At 47.3% G+C, this 19125-nt stretch overlaps 1 protein-coding gene across 2 annotated transcripts in view; it reads left to right on the plus strand.

The window, feature by feature from the left end:
• The first annotated feature begins 7521 nt into the window (after nucleotides 1–7521).
• HKDC1 (hexokinase domain containing 1) overlaps nucleotides 7522–19125 on the plus strand; it is a 46985-nt gene continuing 35381 nt past the window's right edge. Inside the window, exons 1-2 of one of the 2 annotated variants that reach the window (XM_030797985.1) lie at nucleotides 7522–7717; nucleotides 14431–14593. In XM_030797985.1, coding sequence (XP_030653845.1) covers nucleotides 7655–7717; nucleotides 14431–14593 — 226 coding nt within the window. In that variant the 5' untranslated portion in view covers nucleotides 7522–7654. The remainder of the gene's footprint in view (nucleotides 7718–14430; nucleotides 14594–19125) is intronic. The other variant, XM_030797986.1, reaches the window with a different exon arrangement.

Here is a 19125-nt window from a genome sequence, read left to right on the forward strand (position 1 = left end):
ATGGAGTTTTGCTCTTGTTGCCTGTGCTAGGGTGCAATGGTGTGATCTCAGCTCACTGCAACCTCTGCCTCCTGGGTTCAAGCAATTCTCCTGCCTCAGCCTCCAGAGTAGCTAGGACTACAGGTGCACACCACCACAGCCAGCTAATTTTTGTATTTTTATTAAATACGGGGTTTCGCCACGTTAGCCAGGCTTGTCTCAAACTTCTGACCTCAGGAGATCCACCCACCTCGGCCTCCCAAAGTGCTGGGATTACAGGCGTGAGCCACCACACCTGGCCTGTAAGGTTTTTTAAACATAAACTTAAAAAAAGAAAGGAGAGTTTTAGATTTGCAGAAAAATCGCAAAGATAATACAAAGAATTCCCATATACCCAACACATTTACCCCATTAACATCTTACATTTCCCCCATTAACATCTTACATTAGTATGGTACGTTTGTTATAATTAATGAACCAAGACTGATACATTATTATTAACTAAAGGCCATAGGTTGTTTAGATCTCCTTAGTTTTTACCCAGTGGCCTTCGTCTCTTTTGGATCCCATCCAAGACACCACATGACATTTAGTCGTCTCCTTAAGCTCCTCTTGGCTGTGACAGTTTCTCAGACTTGCTGTTGATGACCTTGACAGCTTTGAGTACTAATCATGTATTCTATAGACTATTCATCAGTTGGAATTTGTCTGATGTTTTTCTTATGATTAGACTAGGGTTTGGGTTTTGGGAGAAAGAGCCCAGAGGTAAGGTGCCGGTCTTATCACCTCATATCATGGATCTGTACTGTCAACATGACTTCACCCTGCTAAAGTTGACCTTCATCACGTGCCTGAGGACATGTGTCAGGTTTCTTCACTGTCATGTTACCCTTTTCTCGTTTTCCATACTGAACTCTCTGGAAAGAATCACTGTGTACACTGTGCTCCACCTCTTTGAGGGTGGAGTATCTATGTGCATTCTTCTGCATGGGAGATTGGTCCTTTCTCCCTCACTTATATATTTATGCAATTATTTGTTAATATCAGTATGGGCTAATGGAAATGTAGACTTTGGGTTATAATCCAGTCATACTTTATCTTGCTCGATTTTTTTTTCTTTTTTTTTTTTTTAACACTCCTATCAATGTTTTCTAGCTTTGGTTATTGGGAACTTTTTCACTTTCAGTTGTCTCCTGTGTTCCTTTGACACATCCGTATCATTTGGTTTTTGTTTTGTTGATTACTTCCCTCCTTTCTGGCACTACAAGATGCGCCAGGACCATCTTGTATAGACCTGGTTCTTTGATCTGGGCACTAGGTGTGCTTGTTGCTACTTGGTGTCATTGCTTCTAGGGTTTCTCAGCTGACAAAGCAAGGACATATGCACGTGTATACTAAACTATATACACATGTCTTCAAATCTTTATATAAACATATATGTATAGTCATCTATATCAATATCAAGCTAAACATGAGTTTATACTGATGTCCTCAATTCTAATCCAGTGACATGGATCATTCTAGCCTTCTCCCCTGCTTGAAGCCTCTCACTCCAACAGCAAGAAGCCTCCCTCCCGCCATCCACCATCCATGTACTTAATTGTTCAATTCCAGTATTCCGGTGTAATGGTTTCAGAATTGTTAAGCGTGCTCTTGCAGGAAGCAACTTTATCAATCAGAATACAGTGCTACATACACTTCCTTTTGCTTGTAGTCTTACTCTATTAATTTCCAAAATTTCTTAGGTCAGCATATTTTCCCTCCCCTTCCCCTTCAGTGAGGCTATTTCACACATTTGCAACACAGTTAGACTCATGTCACAGTCTGTGTTGCGTCACTGACCTCCTAAATGTTTTTTTGAATGTATGTACATTAAAGTTCATTCTTTGTGCTGTCAAATTCTATGGGTTTTGAAAGTGTGTCATGTATTTGCTGTTACAGTGTCATACAGAATAGTTTCACTGCCCTAAAAACATCCTTGTGTTTCACTTATTCAGCATCCCCCACCTTTCTGAATCCCTGGCCACCACCGATTTGTTTACTGTCTCTATAGTTTTCCCTTTTCCATACCTGTGGGTATGGGTTTTGTTTTTTTTTTTTTACCCTGAGATGGATTCTGGGTCTGTTGCCCAAGCTTGAGTGCAGTGGTGTGATCTCGGCTCATTGCAAAATCTGCCCCCCAGGTTCAAGCTATTCTTGTGCTTCAGTCTCCTGGGTAGCTGGGATTAGAGGTGTCCACCACCGTGCCTGGCTAATTTTTTTTGTATGTTTAGTAGGGATGGGGGTACCATGTTGGCCAGGCTGGTCTCGAACTCCTGACCTCAAATGATCCACCTGCCTTGGCCTCCCAAAATGCTGGGATTATAGGGGTGAGCCACCGTGCCTGGCCAAGCTTTTTTATATAGCTTTTTAACCAATCTCCTGTTTTTGGCTCTATGTCTTGGCCCCGGACCTCTGATTCCTGAGCATTTTAGAGTTTTACAAATGTCACAGCTCCCTTCTCAGCCTAGTCACCCTCTGCGGGCACTCAGGTTTCAGTGTTTCCTCTACTAAGCAATTACTTCTGTGAGCTTCCTGTCTTCCAGAATTATGTTAAGATCTCTTATCAGTCACTGTTTACTTTCTTTTTGTCCTTGTAGGTTACTGCCATGTTTAACCAGAAGTCTCATTTGCTTTGAAAAGTTGGTTATTTTGTGCAATTGAGATTGTAATTATTCTGAAGAATGTTAAAAGTCATATGAACTGCATTTTCTTGTATAGCTTTTCTTTCCTTGATAGGTGTTTTGCAAATATGACCCTTAATGTACAGTTGTGATTGAGAAATCGTGTCAGAATTTCTTCCTGAGCATTCCTTGTCTTCGGTTCAGAATAAACCTGTAAAAATGATTAGCAGCATTCTTTTGAAACTTGCTGAGGTTAGCATTTCTGCTTCATTTGTGGCTGCTCCGATAGAGACACCACTGTAACTGTAACCACTGGCAGCATTCGGAAGTTTCTACATTGGTTTTCTTATTATGGAAGTTTGCTCTCTCTCACACAGTTTCTGATTCTTTTGCAGCAAGTGGAGTACCAGCAGGTCACATTGATTTATGTTATGACAACTTAACTTTGGACTTACCATTAAAAAGAATACAGGGCAGAATTCAAGAGCTGTTTTCTTTAGTAACAGGAATAGAATTTCCATAAAATTCCCAACTGTTCCTTTAATTCCAGTACATGGAACAGGTACTTTCCAATGGTTTATGATCATGCGTTACTGAGTGGACTGAAAGGTCTGCACACATTTTCTTATCCCAAGAGACCAAGTGGGGTGAGCGAAGAGGGGTCCCCAGCCAGGGAAAGGTTGAGCTTCAGGAGATGCTTCTAGCGTGCCCACTGTAGACCACATGCCTTTCCTTGTGTGATAATTTGCTTTCTTGCTCATTGTTGACCACTGACGTAGCTATGAAGCTTTTACAGATACGAATATAGACTTGGACCTTTACCTGCAGTTTAAAAAAAGCCAAAGTGGGACCCCAGGGCCTGTGTACTTTCCACTGTGTTAGCCAGAGCTTAGGGCCATTTTTCCAGCTGAGGCCCCATGTCTCCCCGTGCCTTGTTTCCAGCCTCGCCAGTGTAGCACAGCGGGCAAGCAGGAACTCTGCAGCTAGACTGCCTGCATTCAAATCTCGATTTCACTGTGTCCCAGTTGGGCTCTGTGCCTCAGTTTCTCCATCTGTAAATAGGAAGAATGATAGTTACTGTGGAATTAATATCGTAAGACATCTAGTAAACCCCATGGGGAAGTGTTTGCTAAATAAATAGGTAAATTTTACTGGACTTCTAGTCCTCCCACCATACTCAGTACTTAAAGGAAAACAGATATTATCTTCGGGCCTTGCCAAAATGGACCATGTAGATTAAAGTGGAGCTCTATGAAATGGAGATGTGTCTAGAGATGGGAGGGTTTCCCTTTACCTGGAAGATTTGGGCCAGATGAGTGATAACGCTTTAACTAAAATGTCACTTGTCAGTGTCAGCCCTCAAATGGGTGTTCTTAAGCAAAATCCAACTACTTATAAGATTTAAAAGTAGATATCCTTGAATAGCCAATAGAGCTTTAGTAAGGGTGAAAAATCCCAGGACTTGATTGGAGTAATCAGATGAGGAATGATAAAATAACCTAATTATTTTGTCTTGATTCTATAAAGTGAGAGGGCTGAGCTAGATGACTCCAAATGCATGTGATCTCTATAATCATTAAAATTTCTGGTTTAGTCACCTTACTCAGGCCTGGAATGTAGACGCTAATGTGCTCAGATTAAAAATGGAATGATGCAATAGATGAAAATCCTCCGGTGTCATTTGCCCGATTAAAATTCCAAGGGCTGCCTATCTGACTCACACAAGCAACCGTGAGATTGCAGAGATCTTTGGTTATGGTTTGCGTCCTTTTGACCACTGGCTACTGTAACCTCTTATCCCTGTGTTGAACAAATCAATGACAGTTGGTGCATACTGCACTGCCGAGGTTACATTTTTTTTTTTTTTTTTTTGAGATGGAGTCTCACTCTGTTGCCCAGGCTGGAGTGCAGTGGTGTGATCTCGGCTCACTGCAACCTCCACCTCCTGGGTTTAAACAGTTCTCCTACCTCTGCCTCCCGAGTAGCTGGGATTGCAGGCACCCGCCACCATGCCCAGGTAATTTTTGCATTTTTAGTAGAGACGGGGTTTCACCATGTTGGCCAGGCTGGCCTCGAACTCCTGACCTCAGGTGATCTGCCCACCTCCCGCCTCGGCCTCCCAAAGTGCTGGGATTACAGGTGTGAGCCACTGCGCCCAGCCCAGGTTACTTTTTAAATGGGGGAATTAAATGCTGGGTGTGGTGACGCAAGCCTGTAGTCCTAGCTACTCAGGAGGCTGAAGCCAGAGGATCACTTGAGCCCAGGAGTTCGAATCCAGCCTGGGCAAGACAAGATGTAGTGAGACTCTGTTTCTGAAATAAATCAACTAGTGGGGGAATTAAGATAAATAATGTCATCACTTACGGGCAGATGGCCTTCCCAGGATGTTATCCTCAGCCATTGTGGGCTAGGGCCTAGCATGCCCATTTCAGAATACCAACAATTCCACCTGGTTTGGGGAACTGAATGGTTTGGGGAACTAAAGGTTAATCTTTGTTTGCTTGTGTAATAAAGGAGCAAGCTAAAAGTCATAGTCTGAGGGTAAATGGACTGAAAAGGATGGGGATTCTCAATCTGGGAGACAGTTTTAATATGCTTATATCAATCTGAATAAAGCATCTGGAGTAATTTTTTTTTTTTTTTTTTTTCTTTGAGACGGAGTCTCGCTATGTCCACCAGGTTGGAGTGCAGTGGCGAGATCTCGGCTCACTGCAAGCTCCACCTCCCGGGTTTACGCCATTCTCCTGCCTCAGCCTCCTGAGTAGCTGGGACTACAGGCGCCTGCCAACACGCCCAGCTAATTTTTTGTATTTTTAGTAGAGACGGGGTTTCACCGTATTAGCCAAGATGGTCTCGATCTCCTGACCTCGTGATCCGCCCGTCTCAGCCTCCCAAAGTACTGGGATTACAGGCGTGAGCCACCGCGCCCGGCCAGCATCTGGAGTAATTTTAACCGAGCCCCTCTGCATTGTGGGCTTAAGTGAGACCTGATGGCTCGTCCACATGGCAATGGGTACAGAGCACTGAATTCCAGCTACTCAGGAGGCTGAGGCGGAAGAATTGCTTGAACCCAGAAGGTGGAAAGTGCAGTGAGCTGAGATTGAGCCACTGTACTGCAGCCTGGGCCACAGAGTGAGACTCTGTCTCCAAAAAAAAAGAAAAAGAAGTTCTTAACAACCCAATAGAATGCTGCTGCTACTAATAGTTATCAATTGCATATCTATTGAGTATCTATTGCATGGAGAAAGCAGGGCTGGAGAGCCAATGTCATGTATTATGAGCTGGGACCCGCAATCAGACTTCCAGGATTGACCCCTTGCTGTCCTGTTTACGGCTTTGTGATCACGTAACCTTTCTGGGCCTCAATTTTTTCATCTGTAAAATAAGAGTGGGCCGGGAGCAGTGGCTCATGCCTGTAATTCCAACACTTTGGGAGGCTGAGGTGGGTAAATCGCTTGAGCCCAGGAGTTCAAGACCAGCCTGGGCAACATGGCAAAACCCCATCTCTACAAAAATACAAAAATTAGCTGGGCATGGTGCCACATGCCTGTAGCCCCAGCTACCCTGGGGACAGAGGTGGGAGGATCACCTGAGCCCAGAAGGCTGGTGTTGCAGCAAGTCATGATTCCACCACTGCATTCCAGCCTGGGGGACGAATGAGACCCTGTCTAAAAAATAATAATAACAATAGTAACAAAAACAAAATGGGACTGGTAATTGCTCCATCCATGTTAGCCGCTGTTGTTAACACTGTTGTTATTGGTTTCATTAGCCAGCCAATGACTGTGGGAAGAGTGCAAGGTTGATTGTACCCGCGTATTGGGTGCTTTCTGGGTCCTTCTCATGCCAAGTATGATGAGTGAGAAGTGAGTGAATAAAACATCTCAGTGGCCCGAGACAGTTCTCTCTCTTTTTTTTTTGGTGGGGGGGATGGAGTTTTGATCTTGTCACCCAGGCTGGAGTGCAATGGCGCGATCTCGGCTCACTGCAACCTCTGCCTCCCAGGTTCAGGTGATTCTCCTGCCTCAGCCTCCCAAGTAGCTGGGATTACAGGCACCTGCCGCCACTCCCGGCTAAGTTTTTTGTATTTTTAGTAGAGATGGGGTCTCACCATGTTGGCCAGGCTGGTCTCAAACTCCTGACCTCAGGTGATCCGCCAGCCTCGGCCTCCCCAAGTGCTGCGATTGTTACAGGCGTGAGTCACCGCACCCGGCTAGACTGAGACATTTCTTATCTGTGACTTCCTTCTCTCCAGCAGTGATTCCCAGTGAGCACTGGTGACTTCAGTTCACTCTTTCTCAGGAATATTTTTTCCTGGGTCACTACCTGTGAACTAAAGATTTTCTGGCTTAACACTGTGAATAGGTAAACATTTATTGATCATTTTCTGTTAACCATGGGCTATTAGTTAAGAGATCTGGTCTGTTACAAATGAAAGAATCTGCCCCAACATTCTTGAAATCCCGTTGACCAGGACGATGTTTAGTTTTAGTTAGTTCAGTGCTTCTGAGGAGCAGGGGGTCACAGAGTTATGCCACTGGCATAAAAAACTAAAGAGAAAAGCCTGGGACTGGAAATTTGCAGGGCAGCTCCACTGGTTGAAAGTTGGCTTTGTTCAGTGCGCAACTTCGCAGAAGATTTTCCTCGGCTGAGTGGGCTTGGAGGAGCCCTGGCTTGAGAGGGTTGCTTAGCAATGAGATTTGGTGGCACCCAATTCTCAAGTACTCAAGCAACCCATCAATTCCCTGCTTCCCCCTCCACTAACCCTCAGCTACCATCCAGAGCCTCCTATTAGACAATCAAGTGTGTGCCAGAGGGAGGGACCAAAGGGGTGGGGTTGGGGGGGGAGTTTAATCATTGAACCAAGCAGGCTGGAGGTATTTAGTCCGCAGCACCTCGCTCCCCAGGAGGTCTACCAGCCTGGACTGGAAGCGTGCGACACTCCAGAGTCGTGGGAGTGAACACTGCACAGGAATCTCTGCCCATCTCAGGAGAAACCAAACTTGGGGAAAATGTTTGCGGTCCACTTGATGGCATTTTACTTCAGCAAGCTGAAGGAAGATCAGATCAAGAAGGTAAGGAGGACCCACGAAGCTGAGAGATGCCCAGCTCCTTCACGGACAAAACTTATTTCCTTAAAAAAAAAAAAAAAAAAATCAGAAGGGAGTTAAGAGAGTTTATTAGAAAAGATACGGGGAGCATATGACCAGTAAAAGACTCACTGAGGGAAGAGGGAGTAATTCTCCCACACTCTTGGGCATTGCATTACTGTCCTGAACCTTACATTTCACTCAGAACTTCCTGGCAGGTATTGGATGCAGAAGCGGGTGAGGAGAGTCTTTGGAAAGCTTGAAGAGGATTGTGTTTGCTGTTAGGGATGTTTGCTCAGAAAGTCCACAAAGGCGAGGAGAATCATTTTCAAAGAAGTTTTAAGAACTGTTGGGGCAGAAGGCTGGGCGCAGTGGCTCACGCCTGTAATTCCAGCACTTTAGGAGGCCGAGGCGGGCAGGTTACCTGAGGTCAGGAGTTCGAGATCAGCCTGGCCAACACGGTGAAAGCCCGTCTCAACTAAAAATACAAAAATTAGCCAGGCGTGGTGGTGGGCACCTTTAATCCCAGCTACTCGGGAGGCTGAGGTAGGAGAATCGCTTGAACCCGGGAGGTGGAGGTTGCAGTGAGCCGAGATCGCACCATTGCACTCCAGCCTAGGGGCCAAGAGCGAGACTTCATCTCAAAAAAAAGAACTATTGGGGCAGATCTGTTTATTCATGTATTTGAAAACATATAAATGTGGGCAGCAAGAGGGTGTGAGTTGTAATAGACAGTAATTGAAATATCTATTATTGGCACCTGCTATTTGCCAATGGTACACTATTCATGGTGCGCATTATTTTGTCACTTTGCTCAGGGAACTTGTCTACAAAATTCATTCCAAAGTGGGCTGATTAAAGGTTGCCAAGGGTCAACAGGAGGGAACCAGGGTTCTTTCCAGGCAGCTAAAATGAGCCCAGTCTGCTACTCTGGCCACACCGGCTGGCTGTCACGGCCCTGGGCAAAAAGCATCTCTCAATGTGCAGATGACAGAAGTCCTCCTAGCAGGAGGACTTAGCCAAGGTCACCAAGTATTTAGGATGGAATGAGGATTAAACCCAAGTTGGCTGATTAAACCCAAGGAAGCTTCAATGCTCTTTCTGCTGTGCCATGACTCCCTCCTGCTTTTCAAAATGAACAAGGAGGCTGGGCACCGTGGCTCACTGCTATAATCTCCATACGCTGGGAGGCTGAGATGAGCAGAGCTCATCTCAAACTTGAGGCCAGGAGTTTGAGACCAGCCTGGGCAACATGGAGCAACCCCATCTCTACAAAACATGTAAAAATTAGCCGGTCATGGTGGTGTGTGTCTACAGTCCCAACTACTCAGGAGGCTGCGGTGGCAGGATGGCTTGAGCCTGGGAGACTGCGCTACTGCACTCCAGCCTGGGTGACAGAGTGAGACCCTGTCTGAAAGAAAAAAGAAAAGAGAAAAAAAGTGCAAGCATGGTGGCTCATACCTATAATACCAGCACTTTGGGAGGCCGAGGCGGGTGGATCACCTGAGGTCAGGAGGTCGAGACCAGCCTGGCCAACATGGTGAAACCCCGTCTCTACTAAAAATTCAAAAATTAGCTGGGCGTGGTGGAGTGCGCCTGTAATCCCAGCTACTTGGAAGGCTGAGGCAGGAGAATCGCTTGAACCCGGGAGGCAGAGGTTGCAGTGAGCTGAGATCATGCCATTGCACTCCAGCCTGGGCAACAGAATAAGACTCTGTCTCAAAACAAAACAACAAAGAGAAAGAGAGGAAGTGTGGCCCCTTATGGCCCTCAGGTACTTGGTGGGATAAACTCCCACTAAATTCTATTCATTAGAGAGTTGAGTTAGAGGTTGTAGCAAATTTAAAAACATTATAAAGCAATTACTTGTTGATTAGATTCACAGAGCCCTCTACTGGCTACTTAAGGAGGCACTGCCTAGGAATCCACTTTGTTTTGTTATCTGCTTAGTAAAGGCACAACTTGCACGGTGTCTCTCCCACCCCCAAGGGGGAGTCTTTGGAACCCTGAAACCTTTGATTCTGCAAACTTATTTCATTTCCTTGGGCCCCTTTGTGTTGGTTAACCTTTTGTACCCTAGGATCAGGCGGGACATGTTTGTCCACCAGCCCAGGTGCAGGCTCAGGAGCACCCTGTGATGGGAAATGCAGCCTCTGCTGATTGGCTCCAGGTCCTTCTGGAAGGACAGTCAGCCTTTTTCTATGCCTGGAGCTGACCTCCCTCTCCCTGTGGGAGGTGAGAAAGTTGGAAGCACTTTTATAGCCACCTTAAGCAAGTGCTCCAGGAAGTCTCTGGGGTAGTGTGGGAGGCTGGTTTATGGCTGCTGGGCTGAGTCATGGTTCTGAGAACACTCCTCCCAACACGTGGTGGAAACACACCTGGTCAAAAGGCACAGCTCTTTTCTCTGCAGTCAGGCAGTGAGTCCCCTTCTTCGTCTCTGTGCTTCCTGCCCCTAGAATTGTCCAGATCCTGGGCCAGACGTGCCTTCAAGGGTTACTACTGAGACCCTGGAACAATTTCCAAAAATCTCCCCATACCATCATGGAAACAAAAATAAAACAAAATGAAAAAAAAGAAAATAGAAACCACTCTGACAGAGTCTTTTCCAATTCAATATATTGACATTATTTGACCTATTGATAGCACCAGACCAGACCTGGTCATTGACCTGCAGATTGCTCATCCATAGGAGAACTGGGAGGTTTTCAACGTGTATTTTTTACAGCTCTGTATGTCAACTTTACAAAAAAGTGGAAATGTTACTTGTAATTCCACCTTTAATTTACTTTTAATCTCAAACACTTTCATATTTGCTGGGTGGAAGCCTTCCTAGTTTTTCTTCATCCTGTGTGTTTTTAGTTATGTTTATAAGGTACATACAGTTCTGAACCACTTCCCTCACTTACTGTTATAGTGTAACCACTTATGTAGATTTCTTCATTGTCATCATAATTATCATTACAATGTCTTCCTAATCTCCAATCAAGTGGATATGCCATAATGTAGTTAACCTTTTCCCTCTTGTTGGACATTTGGATACCCAGAGTTGTGTAACTATTACCACAATCTAATTTTTTTTTTTTTTTGAGACGGAGTCTTGCTCTGTCTCCCAAGCTGGAGTGCAGTGGCGCGATCTCGGCTCACTGCAACCTCCGCCTCCAGAGCTCAAGTGATTCTCCTGCCTCAGCCTCCTGAGTAGCTGGGATCACAGGCCACACCACCACGCCCGGCTAATTTTTTTATTTTTAGTAGAGGCAGTGTTTTGCCGTGTTGGCCAGGCTAGTCTCGAACTCCTGACCTCGGGATCCGTCCGCCTCGGCCTCCCAAAGTGCTGGGATTACAGGCATGAGCCACCGCGCCTGGCCTCATTTCAAAAACATTTTAAATAATTAAAATATTAGGCTGGACGAGGTGGCTCATGCCCGTAATCCCAGTACTTTGGGAGGCTGAGGCAGGAAGATCACTTGCCTCCAAGAGCTCGAGACCAGCCTGGATAACATAGAGAGACCTGTCTCTACAAAAAATACAAAAATTAGCTGGGCATGGTGGCACATGCCTGTAGTCCCAGCTACTTGGGAGGCTGAAGTGGCAGGATCACTGGAGTCCAGGAGGTTGCAGTGAGCTGTGATTGCACCATTTCATTCCAGCCTGGGCAACAGAGCAAGACCCTGTCTCAAAAATAAAATGAAACAAAATAAAATAAAAGTATTGTTATGTTAAACCTTGGTAGAGTTTTATTTTTATTATTATTATTTTTATTTATTTATTTGTTTATTTTATTTATTTTTTGAGACGGAGTCTCGCTCTGTCACCCAGGCTAGAGTGCATAGGCGCGATCTCGGCTCACTGCAAGCTCTGCCTCCTGGGTTCACGCCATTCTCCTGCCTCAGCCTCCCGAGTAGCTGGGATTACAGGCGCCTGCCACCATGCTGGGATAATTTTTGTATTTTTAGTAGAGACAGGGTTTCACCAGCTTGGCCAGGCTGGTCTTGAACTCTGACCTCAGGTGATCCACCCGCCTCAACCTCCCAAAGTGCTGGGATTACAGGGGTGAGCCACTGCACCCGGCCTTGGTAGAGATTTATGGTTCTCCATAGTCAGGATTATTTCCTGAGAATAGTTTCCGGAAATGAAAGCCCTGGGTCAAAGAGCGAAATCTTTTTATGACTCTGGATTCATAATGTGAGACCTTTGGACTAGATGACCTCTAAGGCCCCTCCAGCTCCCATCTTCTGTAATTCAGTCTTGAGTCTTGAATGTTTGAATTTGCTCTTTCTAAGTGAAACGCGCTACTAGTTGGCTTTCTTGCTTAGAAGTTATCTCCCATGATGGTTTGTGCGTCTCTCCAAAAGTGGGCTTGGTTTTCTGCAGCACCAGTACTCTCCCTTAGTGCCTGGGACATGTGTTACACATACCCCACATGACTTGTTTGGATTGAAAATAGGTGCTTTTTGTCCCAACATATGTTTCACTTTCCCCTTCTAACAACTGTTCCTGATGCTGTGGCAGATACAGAAAATCACGAAGAAACTGTTGCTGAGTTGACATTCTTTCTGTCATAACCTTAACTTATTGAAAGAGCAGCAGCAAACCAAGTGCTCAAGGACCCCATGAAACTCCAGTCACAAATGACCCCAACTGGGCCTCAAAAAACAGGACTTACATGGCAGGGATAACATTGTGTGGATGCCTGGAGATTTTTATACTCTCAGGCTAAGGAAAAATGATCAGTAGGTTCAGGGGCACTGTCTGAGGGCCCTTTGGGTAGGAAAGAATCAGGTTTGGTTCCCACGTACAGCATCCCACCCTTCCCCAACCCCAATTACTTGGGTCACGTCCTTTGCATCCAGTTTTCTCGGTTTGTGTGTGGCTGTGCCAACCAATTAGTCATAAACAGCCTTGGGGGAGCAGGAAGCCCTTAATGAAGCCTGACCTGATTCCATCTTGTTTTCTCAAATATGCTGAAAGCTCAATTGTCCTTTTTTGCTAATGGCTGTCTGATGATTTTCTGGTCTTTCTCTGGCCCCCGAGTCCCCAGAGCCATGGAACCCATTTCAGTGTCTTGGGTCTGTTCACTGTCATGGGACTGAGCTGGGTCCTGGCCTCTGAGACCTGGCTGATGGCTGGGCCCCTGTCCTGGTGTGAAGGTAATGTGAGCCCTGCGCATTTGGCATAATTTGTCTGTCGGGCTTATGCATCCCCCACAGAGCTGTGAGCCAAAGCCAGGCCATGGGGGTGAGGGATCTAGAGCCTATGTTACAGTCCCATGTAGCCGCAGCTCTGCAGCCCTCTCACCTCACCTCTCGCTTGGAGACAAGAACTTTGGCCTTACGTGGCTGCCTCAAAGGGATGCTGTGGCGATGAGAAGAGGTGACGTACATGGACGCACTCTGTAGACAATAGCATGTGTTCTTCACCCTGGATAAAATGCCCTTTCACTGGGAATGTGCCTGGGATGGAGCCTCCTGTCACCTGGAGGGTGGAGAGTGCTCAGTATAAAAACAGGGCTGGAAAGGACAGGGCCCACATGCCCCTGTCTCTCCTCCTGCCCCCATCAATGATCCATCCCAGTGAGCCCGGGCTCCAGACTGCCAGTAACAATTGATTAGCGTTAATTAGTGTGAGGGAGGAAGCTTTGCTGCCATCCCTGATGTAACATATTACCGCCAAGAGGACTGAGTATAGCCATAGTGGTTTGTATAACTTCCCTCCTTTGGGTATGGTCCTCTGTCCCCATTTCCTGGTTACATGAGTGACATACACTCATTTTCAATAGCAATTTGAGCTGACTTTAAAAATTCAGCTTTATCTTAACTAGAACAACTCAGTTAAACCAAAATGGACATTTATAGCTGGGTGAGGTGGCTCATGCCTGTAATCCCAGCACTTTGGGAGGCCAAGGTGTGCAGATCACTTGAGGTCTGGAGTTCAAGAACAGCCTGGCCAACATGGCGAAACCCCATCTCTACTAAAAATACAACAACAACAAAAAAATTAGTCGGGCGTGGTGGCACCTGCCTGTAATACTAGCTACTCAGAAGGCTGAGGCAGGAGGATCGCTTGAACCTGGGAGGTGGAGGTTGCAATGAGCCGAGATTTCACCACTGCACTCCAGCCTGGGCGACAGAGTGAGACTCTGTCTCAAAAAAAAAAAGGAGGGGAATTTAAAGGGCTAGATTTTAGACATTGCTTCTGGAAACTGAATTTAGCTCTGAGCTTCCTAGCAGCCAGTAAACAAAGAGAAACCTGTTTGGCTATATCTGTGGTCCTCATTGGATGAAAGAAAGCTTCCATGTTTAGAAATCTACGATTCAAGCTCTAGCTGGCCTTTTTCGATGGAGAGGAATGGGACACTGGTGAGGGCCCTGAACTGGGAATCGGAAACCCTGAATCCTTCTTAGTTTCTGCCTCTCCCTTGTCTCATCAGAATAATGGGGGAATTATTTTCTCCTCAGACTCTGCCCTTCAGAGGAGTAAAACTCCACACCTTCCTAGCCCTCCGTTCCATTCTGCTTTCCTAACTCCCTTCCCTGTCCTCTGCCTGATGAGGGGTCAGATAGGGAGGCTTTGGGAATCGACATTTCAATGCTGTCTCCAGAGTCAGGAATGCAGCTTGCTGAGGGATGTCGGGGGTTACAGCCTTAACTGGAGGGCGAAGACTCCTAGCAGCGCCCCTTGGTGGCTGGTGTCTGTTCCAGGTGGACAGGTTCCTGTATCACATGCGGCTCTCCGATGACACCCTTTTGGACATCATGAGTCGGTTCCGGGCTGAGATGGAGAAGGGCCTGGCAAAGGACACCAACCCCACGGCTGCAGTGAAGATGCTGCCCACCTTCGTCAGGGCCATTCCTGATGGTTCCGGTGAGTGCAGTTGTCTGCTGCCAGGGTCCCTGGCTCCTCTTGGCTGACGGGTGTCTAAAGTACCTAAGGTTTGCCCCTGTACCTCGGCTTCTCTCTCTAGCCCTCTCTCTGCCGTCCCACCCTCCCTGCCCCTCTGTGCTTCAGTCCTGCTGAATCCCTCTTGGTTCTGCAGCCCCAGGCACCTTGGCTTCTCTGCCCATCGTGGCCTCACACATTTGCTCCCTCTCCTCCCGGAGCATCTCCACGTTCTTCCCTGGTGAGCATCAACGTGGCTTTTCTGTCTCAGCATAGCGGTCCCTGCCTCCATCTAGGAAGTATCCCCGTGCTGGGCTGGGTGCTTGTCAGGGCACTTGTCACTTTGCTGTGTCCCCACTTTGAGTCTCCGCCAAATTAACCACTCACTCCATGGGTCCAAGGTCTTACTCACCACAGTGTTCCCAGCACCTAGTGTAGCGCTGGGTGCATGCCAGGCCCTGATATATTTGTCGAATGAGTAATAAATGGCGCTGGCTCCTAGGTATCTAAATTCTAGGCCATAGAGTATGAGTAATGGAAGCAAGAATGATGTAGTGGAAATCATATTCAATGATAATTCAACAAACCTGGGTCTGAGGCCCTGCTCTGTCACTCTCAGTGACCTGAGGCAAGTGTTTAGCCTCAGTTTGCCCACCTGTAGAATGAGAAATGGCCTATGTATCTGTTTCCTATGGCTGCTGTGATGTATTACCACAATCACAGTGGCTGAAAACAATCGAATATATTCTCTAACAGTTCTGGTGGATGGAAGTTTGCAATGGGTCTCATTGGGCTAAAATTCAGGTGTCGGCAGGGCTGTGTTCCTTCTGGAAGCTGGAGGGAAGAATCCGTTTCCTTGACTTTTCCAGCTTCGAGAGGCCACCTGCATCCTTGAGGCATGCCCCTTTTTGTTCTCAAAGCCAGCAGTGTATCCTCTTCCGGTCCCTCTCTGACCTGACCGTCTGCCTCCCTTCAACATTTAAAGATCCTGTGATCACATTAGTCATGCTTAGATAATCCAGGATAATCTCCCAACCTCAAGGTCAGCTGATGAGCAATTTTGATCCCATCTGCAACCTTAATTCCCCTTTGCCTTGCACCCTCAATTCCCCTTTGCCTTGCACCCTCAGATATTCACAAGATCTGGGGATTAGGATGTGAGCATCTTTGTGGCGGTGGCGGGGGGTACATTATTTTGCCTACAATGGCCTAGAACTCTCTAGAGAGGATCTATGAGGTCCCATCCAACTCTTCCATTCTCAGCCTCTGAATGAAGCTGTAAGAGGGAAAAGGGCTGCTACTGGCCTGGTGTGGTGGCTCACGCCTGTAATCCCAGCACTTTGGGAGGCCGAGGAGGGCAGATCACTTGAGGTCAGATGCTCGAGACCAGCCTGGCCAACATGGTGAAACCCCACCTCTACTAAAAATATAGCAATTAGCCAGATGTGATGGCATGCACCTGTAATCCCAGCTACTCGGGAGGCTGAGGCAGGAGAATCACTTGAACCTGGAAGGTGGAGGTTGCAGTGAGCCGAGATTGCACCACTGCACTCCAGCCTGGGTGACAGAGTGAGACTCCATCAAAAAAGAAAGAGGAGAGAAAGAAAGAAAGAAGGAAGGAAGGAAGGAAGGAAGGAAGGAAGGAAGGAAAGAAAAAGAAAGAAAGAAAGAAAGAAAAGAAAGGGAAAGAAAGAAGGAAAGAAAGAGAGAGAGACAGAAAGAAAGAGGGAAAGAAAGAAAGAGAGAAAGAAGGAAAGAAAGAAAGGGAAACAAAGAGAGAGAAAGAAGAAAGAAAGGAAAGAAAGAAGAAAAAGAAGAAAGAAAGAAAGGAAAGAAAGAAGAAATAAAGAAAAAGCAAGCAAGCAAGCTGCCATTTACTGAGCAACCACTGTGGTCATGGGGTGCTAGGGACTCGCTGAGCCACATATTTCCTGTGACAACCCTGTGGTGTGGCTGTTCAGACAGAACCACCAAGGACCAAGGGGTTTCTCCTGTGTCAGGGTCCCAGTGCCCAAACCGAGCTCGTGAAAGAGCCTTGGGGCTCTTGCAGGAGCAGGGTCTGAGGTTTGGGAGCTCCCAGGGGGCTTTGATGGGATTAGCCGTGTTCTGGACCTCTCTGGAGCAATGCCTGGATCAAGGTAGCTTGGCTCTGCTGATTGAGAGGCCCTGGGACACTGCACTGGGAAAGGCCCTGTGCCCTCACTTGTGGGTAGGTGCTTGGGGTGGACAGTGCCCTGTCCTGGAGGGACATGAGCTTCGGAGAGAGACAGCCCTACTTTGAAATCTTGGCTCTGTCCTTCCCACAGCTTGACGAGAGTGCTGGGACGTGTCCTTGACAGGGCATCTGGGGCCCCTGGGAGGAAGCAGCTGAGTCATGTGGGGAGCACCAGGGCTAAGTCCACCTGGCTTCCTGGACTGCAGCCCCTCCTCCTGATACAGACAAGGTGTGTCCCCAGAAGCAAGGGAAGGAGGCCTTTGATGGTCTGGAGGCTCTGGGACAGGTGGTGTCCTCCTGGCCCTGGCTGCTTCTGAAGGTTCAGAAGTGAAACTAAGTCATAGAAACTCTCTCCTCCTTAGCTGGGAAGACGCCCAGCTCCCCATCCCTGTCTCCGCAGAGCCTCTCACCACACAAAGCATCTCGCCAGTGATTCTGTTGTGCTGAGGTCCCTGGGCCCAGAGTCCCTAATAAGCCAGATGTTCTTGGTAAATCCCATACCAAGATTGTCAGGATTTAATGAGATCATGTGGATGGCATGCTTTAACATCTCTAAAATATCGTCCCAAGTCCTCCTATCTCTTGTGAGCTGGTGGTATAATTTCATGATTACCGACAAAAAAACAAACAAAACTCTCCTAATTCCTTTTGGTGTCCGTTTCAGAAATGTATGCAGTTTCTGCATACATGATTGACAGGATTTAATGAGATCATGTGGATGGCGTGCTTTAACATCTCTAAAATATTGTCCCAAGTCCTCCTATCTCTTGTGAGCTGGTGGTATAACTTTATGATTACCGACAAAAAAACAAACAAAACTCTCCTAATTCCTTATGGTGTCCGTTTCAGAAATGTATGCAGTTTCCAGAGAAGTTTGGAGAAGTTTCCAGAGTTTGCCTACTCCCATCAGGACCTACCTGCGAGGGAGTTACCTGTTTGAGCCTTAGTTACCACCCAGGGGGCTGCAGTGGTCTGTTCTGACAGGATCAAGTGCTTTGAACGTGCTGTGTTAATACTGGAGCCTTCTCTGTCAGTCATGGAAGGGACGTAGGAAGTGTGAGGGTGATTGTGATTCTTTGGCTTGACCCCTGCTGGCTCTGTTCCAGGCCTTAGCCTCCAGTCAGCCTCCAAGGCCAAATAGGCCTTGGGGGTGAGCCTGGGAGCCCTGAGGTCGTCAGTCCGGAGGCTGGAGCGTTTCCTAATACACACTTTCCCAGCCTCTCCCCCTGGGGACTCTGAATCTCCAGGAATCTCCGCACTCAGCCACTGTGCACCTTTGGGAGACTGTGCACTGAGGAAAAGGAGGGAGTGAAGGCACGAGCCCCAGCAGTGACTTAGGAGAAGGGAACCATTGGGTCCAAGGCAGGTCATGGAGGGTCCTCTGGAGCAGGCAGATTGGCCAAAGCAATCTACCCCGCTTAGGACACTGTTTTCCTTTTTCTTTCTTTTTAGAAACAAGGTCTCCCTCCATTGCCCAACCTGGAGTGCAGTGGAGCCATCATAGATCACTGCAGCCTTGACCTTCTAGACTCAAGTTATCCTCCTACTTCAGCCTCCCAAGTAGCTGGGACTACAGGTGCATGCCACTACACCCAACTGACTTTTTTGTTTTTTGTTTTGTAGAAACAGGGTTTTACCATATTGACCAGGCTGGTCTTGAACTCTTGGCCTCAAGGGATTAATTCTCCTGCCTGGGCCTCCCAAAGTGCTGGGACCACAGGTGTGAGCCACCGTGCTTGGCTGGGGCTGTTTTCTTGATGTCTGTGAAGACCCTGAGGCCCCACAGACCGCTGTTGCCTGGGCAAGTCCTCCCTTTCCCAGGGTCCACTGGTTCCTTTTTTCTGGGGTCAGAGACAGAAGGGATCACACCATGTGGCATCCATGAAATGGCACCTTGAGCCACTGGTGGAGTGAGGTGTTTGATAGTGATCACGATGCGGGCCGGGAGTGGGATGCTTCTGCACCGACACTGGCCAGGTCTCAGCACATCCCCTCCCGTCCGATGGCAGCACAGCAGCCTCTTCTTTTGTTAAACCCTCAGTCTATTCTGGTTGGTGTCAGAGGCATTTGTCCCCAAAATCTCAGATCTTGGCACTCCCTAGCTTAAAATCTTTCTGCGGCTCCCTCTTACCTTCCAGATAAAGCCCAAGCTCCTTGGGGTGTGATAGCTTTTCCAAATCCTTCCAAATTTAACCTGAGAAGCACCTTCCAACCTCATGTCTGTGACAGCTGCCCCCTCCTTTGGCAAAAGCACACTCACTCCTATCCGATGCTCTCTCATTCCTTTGCCCGTGGTTCCTCT

Source organism: Nomascus leucogenys, chromosome 18, assembly GCF_006542625.1.
Source record: "Nomascus leucogenys isolate Asia chromosome 18, Asia_NLE_v1, whole genome shotgun sequence".
Lineage (NCBI taxonomy): Eukaryota > Metazoa > Chordata > Mammalia > Primates > Hylobatidae > Nomascus > Nomascus leucogenys.